Source organism: Pristiophorus japonicus, unplaced genomic scaffold, assembly GCF_044704955.1.
Source record: "Pristiophorus japonicus isolate sPriJap1 unplaced genomic scaffold, sPriJap1.hap1 HAP1_SCAFFOLD_322, whole genome shotgun sequence".
Taxonomy (NCBI): Eukaryota; Metazoa; Chordata; class Chondrichthyes; family Pristiophoridae; genus Pristiophorus; species Pristiophorus japonicus.
In genome coordinates this window covers 755451-764302 of record NW_027253019.1, presented here as the reverse complement: position 1 = coordinate 764302, position 8852 = coordinate 755451, and the positions used below count along the sequence as shown (strand labels likewise).

Here is an 8852-nt window from a genome sequence, read left to right as displayed (position 1 = left end):
GAAGAATTCCACGCTCCCCATTCTATGTGCAAGGGCGTGTTTACGGGCTATCCCACCATTGTGGTTGTAACCCTCCTATCCTCAGCTCACAGCCAGCCATTATCAATGGTTGGGAGAGATCAAGAGGGTGATTCCAGACTGATCCCCTTTGCAGCCCAGGGTCTCCGAGGCTGCTGCATTGCTCGTCCCTGACAAGTGTTTTGTTTATTTATTCATTCAGGGGATGTGGGCATTGCTGGCAAGGCCGGCATTTATTGCCCATCCCTAATTGCCCCTTGAAAAGGTGGTGGTGGTGGTGAGCCGCCTTCTTGAACCACTGCAGTCCGTATGGTGAAGGTGCTCCCACAGTGATGACATTGTTGTCGCAGTTTGGTACAACTGGGTCTCTTGCTGGGCCACTTCAGAGGGCAGTTAAGAGTCAATCCCAGTGGTGTGGGTCTGGAGTCGCATATAGGCCAGACAACAAAACTAACTTGTATTTATAATGTAGTGAAACATCCCAAAGGCGATTCACAGGAGCATTATGAGGTAAAAATTTGACACCGAGCCACATAGGAGATATTAGGGCAGGTGAGAGGTAGCTTTTAAGATGGGTCTTAAAGGAGGAAAGAGAGGTAGAGGTTTAGGCAGGGAGTTCCAGAGCTTGGGGCCCAGGCAACAGAAGGCACAGCCATCAATGGTTGAGCGATTATAATCAGGGATGCTCAGGAGGGCAGAATTAGAGGAGCGCAGAGATCTCGGGGGGGTTGTGGGGCTGGAGAGATAGGGAGGGGTGCGAGTCCAAGGAGAGATTTGAAAATAAGGATGAGAATTTTGAAATCATGGCGTTGCTCAATCAGGAGCCAATGTAGGCCAGACCTGGTAAGGACGGCAGATTTCCTTCCCTAAAGGACATTAAGGAGCCAGTTGGGTTTTTCCCGACAATCCGGTAGTTTCCTGATAGTTTTTTTAAATTCCAGACTTATTGAATTAATTAAATTTAAATTCCCCCAGCTGCCCTTTAGAAGGATGAGAGAGGATCTTATAGAAACATATAAAATTCTGACAGGATTGGATAGATGCAGGAAGAATATTCCTGATGTTGGGGAAGTCCAGAACCAGGGGTCACAGTCTAAGGATAAGGGGTAAGCCATTTAGGACCGAGATGAGGAGAAACTTCTTCACTCAGAGAGTTGTTAACCTGTGGAATTCTCTACCGCAGAGAGTTGTTGATGCCAGTTCATTGGGTATATTCAAAAGGGAGTTAGATGTGGCCCTTACGGCTAAAGGGATATGGAGAGAAAGCAGGAAAGGGGTACTGTGGTGAATAATCAGCCATGATCTTATTGAATGGTGGTGCAGGCTCGAAGAGCCGAATGGCCTACTCCTGCATCTATTTTCTATGTTTTTATGCCGGGGGTGGTAGGATTTGAACTCGGGTCTCTGGATTATTAGTCCATTGATTATGACCACTGTGCTGCCTGCCCTGACTACTGAAATCTCGGGTCTCACTGACCACACGCTGAACCTGCGGGAGGAGCTCGTTATTTGCATTGCTTATTTGAACGGTCCTGTTTAATGAAGCCTTTGGATGGATGGAGGTTGTCAGTACCTGAGACAGCTCCCAGCTGAATTATGCTTTTCTTTGTTTATACCTTCTGATCTCGCCAGAAAAAGCCGCTTTTTAGCACCTCGCCATGCAAAGTGAACTCAGTGTTTAGTAAATAATTAAAATTAGAAACTGAAAGGTGCGAATGGGCGGAGTGAAATTAAACCAATTCCAGTCTGTGCCCTCGGGGCTGTGAAATATTTTGGAGGTGCGAATATCTCATTTAAAATTGTCGGATATTCTGTTCCCCTTTTGCCACTTTTGTCTGTGAAAAGCAGCGTATACCATAGTTTACACTACACGCCGAATGCAGACTAATTCTGCAGACTCAGCTTCCCACTCCAGCCCAGAATCAGCCAAGATTAGCCCCAAATGCAGCCGTGTGTTCACACCCTCTCTGATGTCTAATTAATATTTAGAACTGTGTTAAAAGCTATTAGCGTGGGCGCCGAAGATGCAAATGAAGCCTGCCATTTATCGGAGCATCTTTATTAGACAACAACAACAAATATCACGGCCGACTTACAAACCTTGGGAAATAATCAAAGCATAACTAAGTATTGCGTACAAAGTGACAGCTCGCACCCCCTCCACTACCCGCTGTTTGAAAACTGATGACAGTGCTACAAATGCCACGGCTTTCTGTTATTGACCAGAGAGACACTGATCAGATCCAAAACAATCAGTTTTAACCATAGGGTAAACGATACCGCACTCAATAAACTGCACTGGGCATTTACTGCCAGACTGAGCAAGCGATACTTGGGTTGATACATATGGATGAGTGTATGTCCTTGTGTGTGTGTGTGTGTGTGTGTGTAAGTGAGTGAGTGTGAGTCTGTGTGTGTGTGAGTGAGTGCGTATGTGTGTGTGAGTGAGTGTGTATGTTAGTGTTTGTGTGTGTGAATGAGTGAGTGTGTGTATGTGTGTTATGTATGTATGTGAGTGAGTGAGTGAGTGAGTGTGTGTGTGTGTGTAAGTGAGTGAGTGAGTCAGTGTGAGTGTGAGTGAGTGTGTCAGTGTGAGTGTGCACTGAGTGAGTGAGTGCGTGCGTATGTGTGTGTGCGAGTGTGTGTATGTGTGTGTGTGTGTATGAGTGAGTGTGTGTGTGTCTGTATATATGAGTGAGTGAGTGTGTGTGTGAGTGTGTGTATATGAGTGAGTGAGTATGTGTGTGCATGAGTGAGTGAGTGTGTGTGTATGTGTGTGTGTGAGTGAGTGTGTGTATGAGTGAGTGTGTGTATGAGTGTGTGTGTAAGTTAGTGTATTTGTTTGTGTGGTATTACATGTATGTGTGGATGTATCAGTGTGTGTTGTGTGTTTGTGTCTGCCAGTGTTTGATAGTGTGTATTTGGGTGTAAGTGTGTGTGTGTGTCATTTTATGTGTACGATACTGTATTGGGGGGGGGGGGGGGTAATGTGTAGATGTGTATCATATTGTGTCAGAGTTTGTGAGCAAGTGTTTGGACTGTGTGTGGATGGCCGGATGTGGATCAAGGTGTATGATGAATGGTTTACCCAGTGAAAAAATATCAAGTATGCGTGTTCGTTCCACCTGAGATGGGAAATAAATTCTATTGCAAGTTAAAATCAGCACTGGGATATTTTCTTATAATATTGTCTTAGTATATTATTGAGCATTAGGACACTAATTGCTGTTGTCATGCTGCACCGTGCTGGACACTGGACCAAGAGTTGTTATAAGGAAATTATTATTGTATTCACACAAATTCATTATTATATTCAAAAAATTGTGTGTGTAATTGTTTATAAGTAATTGTGTATATGTGTGTGAGTGTAATTGTGTGTGTGAGTATATAATGATGTGTGTGAGTGTGAGAGTGTCATGATGTGTGAGTGTGTAATGGTGTGAGTGTGAGTGTGTGTCATGATGTGTGAGTGTGTGTGAGTGTGTAATGGTGTGTGAGTGTGAGTAACAGTGTCTGTGTGTGTTTGTGTCAGTGTGAGTGTAACTGTGTGTGTGTTTGTGTCAGTGTGAGTGTAACTGTGTGTGTATGTTTGTGTCAGTGTGAGTGTAACTGTGTGTGTGAATGTGTGAGCATGTAAGAGTGTGAGTGTAATGTGTGTGAGTGTAATTGTGTGTTTGTGAGAGTACGCGTGTGTGTGTGTGTTTGTGTCAGTGTGAGTGTAACTGCGTGTGTGTATTTGTGTCAGTGTGAGTGTAACTGTGTGTGTGTATTTGTGTCAGTGTGAGTGTAACTGTGTGTGTGTATTTGTGTCAGTGTGAGTGTAACTGTGTGTGTGTGTATTGATGTCAGTGTGAGTGTAACTGTGTGTGTGTGTATTTGTGTCAGTGTGAGTGTAACTGTGTGTGTGTGTGTGTTGCTACCTGTGCACATAACGCCCTCTGTGTTCACTGAACACAAACCAGTTCCCCAGCCCGGAGAAGCGAGCGTCTGACTCCAGATGCGAGCAGGTTTGGATGGGAGCGCCGGACCCCGCTCAGCCCATGTTGTTTTTGAGCCTGTGTTCCGCAGAGTGAGATCCGCCGAGGCTCGCGGTTAACTCTGTGAGAGAGCCGGGCTGGTGACTCGGGGCCACTTGTAGGTGGGGGCTGTGGACACTCGGGGGAGATGCGGGGTGGGTGCCTGATCTGATCGCCCCGCCCGAGGTATCTGGGGCTCCGGCTCGGCACCTGCGCTGGACCGTCGTAGCCTCGCACACCGGGAGGAGACAGAATGAAAGATTGGATTTTATCAGGGCAACCGCGAAGGGAAGGCGAGGCACCGACACCGGCTCCATCCAGGACACCGAGGGTCCCCTGGATCCCAGCGGGAGGACAGCGCTGGTGGACCGCGATGCTCTGCCCGTGACAACTATCCAGCAGCCGGGCTCAGGGAGCCGCCTGCACACATACCTTCACCCGGGACACGGCAGCTACCAGCATCTCATCCTTACCCGGCTCAAGCGATCCGGCGCCAGCAGCTAACGGGCCATCCACAGACTCAGCTTCAAACTACAGACTGAAAGTTAGACCGAAGACCCACCCTGGGCCGGGGAGCGGGATAGGCGCTGCCCGCCACACACTTTATTGGGGCAGATTTGGGGGAGGGGGTTTATCTGGGCCATGACTGAATTAACCAAGGCCCGCGATTAACAACTGGGACCTTGGGCCGACCAGGACCGAGTTAGGGGGAGGAGAGGTTAGCTGATCCCCCTGGACAGAAGCCAACCCCACTCAATCGGTGCCAACTCAAACCAAGGTGATCCAACCAGTGCCACCCCTACCCGAACTGACCCAACCCAAACTAACCCAACCCAAACTGACCCAACCCAAACTAACCCAAACCCAAACCCAAACTAACCCAACCCAAACTAACCCAAACCAAACTGACCCAACCCAAACTAACCCAAACCCCAACCCAAACTAACCCAAACCAAACTGACCCAACCCAAACTAACCCAAACCCAAACTAACCCAACCCAAACTGACCCAACCCAAACTGACCCAACCCAAACTGACCCAACCCAAACTAACCCAAACCAACCCAACCCAAACTAACCCAAACCAAACTGACCCAACCCAAACTAACCCAAACCCAAACTAACCCAACCCAAACTAACCCAAACCCAAACTAACCCAAACCAAACTGACCCAACCCAAACTGACCCAAACCCAAACTAACCCAAACCCAAACCCAAACTAACCCAACCCAAACTGACCCAACCCAAACTAACCCAAACCCAAACTAACCCAAACCCAAACCCAAACTAACCCAACCCAAACTAACCCAAACCAAACTGACCCAACCCAAACTAACCCAAACCCAAACTAACCCAACCCAAACTAACCCAAACCCAAACTAACCCAACCCAAACTGACCCAACCCAAACTAACCCAAACCAAACTGACCCAACCCAAACTGACCCAAACCCAAACCCAAACTGACCTGACCCAAACCCAAACCTAAACTGACCCAAACCAAACTGACCCAATCCAAACTGACCCAACCCGAACTGACCCTGACCCAAACCAATCCATTCAAACCAAACTAACCTAACCCCAGCTAACCCGGTACAAACCAGGCCGAGTCCGCCCAAGCGCCGGTTGCGCTCCCGGATCCAGCGGATAGTCGGGTCGCGCGGATTGATGATTTGAAGGCGCGTGCCCGTGTGCGGGTGCCGCGCGGCGCGTGCCCGCGGCCGGAGTTGCCGGCGTTTGTTGGTGCGGGCGGGGGGGGGAGAGGCGGGCATGCGGCGGGCTGGAGCCGGGCTCCGGTGGCCATGAAGCGGCAGAACGTGCGGACTCTCTCCCTGATCCTCTGCATGTTCACCTACCTCCTGGTGGGCGCCGCCGTCTTCGACGCGCTCGAGTCCGACTCGGAGACGTCCCGCAAGCGGCTGCTGAACTCCAAGCGCATGGTGCTGAAGAGCAAGTACGGCATGAGCGAGGAGGACTACAAGGAGCTGGAGTGGGTGGTCCTACAGGCTGAGCCGCACCGGGCCGGGCACCAGTGGAAGTTCGCAGGCTCCTTCTACTTCGCCATCACCGTCATCACCACCATAGGTGAGAGAAGGGGCGCGGCTGTTCTGGCAGGACTAGCCGGCCAAGTTCCGGGGCTGGGCTGGGAGAGGGAGAGCTGCAGGACAGAGAAAGTTTGGTGCAAAATAGGACTTAACAAAACTAAAGTCTGGTTGCAGGCTAGTTGCGAAAAATTGCGATGGTCAGCGAGCAATTGTATGACCGCTGTGTGTCTGCCACTCCGGGGATGGGAGAAGGTGAGATAGATAGACCCTGGCGATTCCTGTGTTCAAAATGGCTAAAGGTACAATCCAAGGCAAAAAGGTTCTTTGCACGAACTCTCAAGCGCTTGAGGAACCCATCCCGTGCGGTCCCAGTCTCCCCCAGTAACCCGAAAGTGGCAGTTCTGCACCATCACCACTTCTGGCCACTCGCGAGTCAAAGGATGCTACTGGGAGAAAGCAGAGCCGGCGCTTAAATCACCAACACCAACTCATTCCCCCAGTAATAACAAACTTTTAACAGCAAGGGGCTGGAAATTCAATTCTGACGTTGAGACTCCGTTTTTAAAATATTCTTTTAGTGTTTTGGTCCTCTCGATGACCAGTGATAATGTGATAGGCTTGGAGCTCAGGGAGGGCAAAAACCATACATTAAGGGGCCGACACTCGGTGCTGGGGTAGCACGGAACCGAGAGGCAGATCTTTAAATTCCGTAACTTGCTGCTCAAATATCACATCCCCGTTACTGGAACAAGCATTTAATAATATGTCCTGATCTGTTCAAAACCTCAAATGGTCGTGTAAATCAGCCAGGGTAAGGGAATCAATAGTGCAAATCACAAAGGGAAATAGTGCAAATCGCACCGTAAGATCAGAGTAAATCGCACCGTGAGATCAGAGTAAATCGCACCGTGAGATCAGAGTAAATCGCACCGTGAGATCAGAGTAAATCGCACCGTGAGATCAGAGTAAATCGCACCGTGAGATCAGAGTAAATCGCACCGTGAGATCAGAGTAAATCGCACCGTGAGATCAGAGTAAATCGCACCGTGAGATCAGAGTAAATCGCACCGTGAGATCAGAGTAAATCGCACCGTGAGATCAGAGTAAATCGCACCGTGAGATCAGAGTAAATCGCACCGTGAGATCAGAGTAAATCGCACCGTGAGATCAGAGTAAATCGCACCGTGAGATCAGAGTAAAACGCACCGTGAGATCAGAGTAAACGGCACCGTGAGATCAGAGTAAACGGCACAGTGAGATCAGAGTAAACCGCACCGTGAGATCAGAGTAAACCGCACCGTGAGATCAGAGTAAACCGCACCGTGAGATCAGAGTAAACCGCACCGTGAGATCAGAGTAAACCGCACCGTGAGATCAGAGTAAACCGCACCGTGAGATCAGAGTAAACCGCACCGTGAGATCAGAGTAAACCGCACCGTGAGATCAGAGTAAATCGCACCGTGAGATCAGAGTAAATCGCTCCGTGAGATCAGAGTAAATCGCTCCGTGAGATCAGCGTAAATCGCACCCTGAGATCAGCGTAGATCGTAACGTGAGATCAGATAAATCGCGCAGTGAGATCAGATAAATCGCACCGTGAGATCAGCGTAAATCTCACCATGCAATGAAAGTAAATCGCACCGTGAGATCAGAGTAATTCACACCTTGAGATCAGAGTAAATCACGCTGTGAGATTAGAGTAAATCGCACCGTGAAATTAGATGGAATCGCATCGTGAGATCAGCGTAAATCGCACCGTGAGATCAGAGTAAATCGCACCGAGAGATTATAGCAAATCACACCGAGAGATTAGAGTAAATCACACCGAGAGATTAGAGTAAATCACACCGAGAGATTAGAGTAAATCACACCGAGAGATTAGAGTAAATCACACCGAGAGATTAGAGTAAATCGCACCGAGAGATTAGAGCAAATCGCACCATGAGATGAGAGTAAATCGCACCGTGAGATGAGAGCAAATCGCACCGTGAGATGAGAGTAAATCGCACCGAGAGATTAGAGCAAATCGCACCGTGAGATCAGAGTAAATCGCACCGTGAGATGAGAGCAAATCGCACCGTGAGATGAGAGTAAATCACACCGAGAGATCAGTGTAAATCGCAACAATGAGAGTAAATCGCACCGAGAGATTAGAGCAAATCGCACCGTGAGATGAGAGTAAATCGCACCGTGAGATGAGAGCAAATCGCACCGTGAGATGAGAGTAAATCGCACCGAGAGATTAGAGCAAATCGCACCGTGAGATCAGAGTAAATCGCACCGTGAGATGAGAGCAAATCGCACCGTGAGATCAGAGCAAATCGCACCGTGAGATCAGAGTAAATCGCACCGTGAGATGAGAGTAAATCGCACCGTGAGATCAGAGTAAATCGCACCGTGAGATGAGAGCAAATCGCACCGTGAGATGAGAGTAAATCGCACCGTGAGATGAGAGTAAATCGCACCGTGAGATCAGAGTAAATCGCACCGTGAGATCAGAGTAAATCACACCGTGAGATGAGACAAAATCGCACCCTGAGATGAGAGTAAATCGCACCGTGAGATCAGAGTAAATCGCACCGTGAGATCAGAGTAAATCGCACCGTGAGATCAGAGTAAATCGCAGCTTGAGATTAAAGTAAATCTCACCGTGAGATCAGAGTAAATCGCACCGTGAGATGAGAGTAAATCGCACCGTGAGATCAGAGTAAATTGCACCGTGAGATGAGAGTAAATCGCACCGTGAGATCAGAGTAAATCGCACCGTGAGATGAGA

General features: G+C 48.7%; 1 protein-coding gene across 1 annotated transcript in view; it reads left to right on the top strand.

Moving 5' to 3' along the window:
* Nucleotides 1-5833: 5833 nt before the first annotated feature.
* The window catches only part of LOC139249558 (potassium channel subfamily K member 9-like), a 411319-nt gene continuing 408300 nt past the window's right edge, over nucleotides 5834-8852 (top strand). Inside the window, exon 1 of the mRNA XM_070872498.1 lies at nucleotides 5834-6116. Coding sequence (XP_070728599.1) covers nucleotides 5834-6116 — 283 coding nt within the window. The remainder of the gene's footprint in view (nucleotides 6117-8852) is intronic.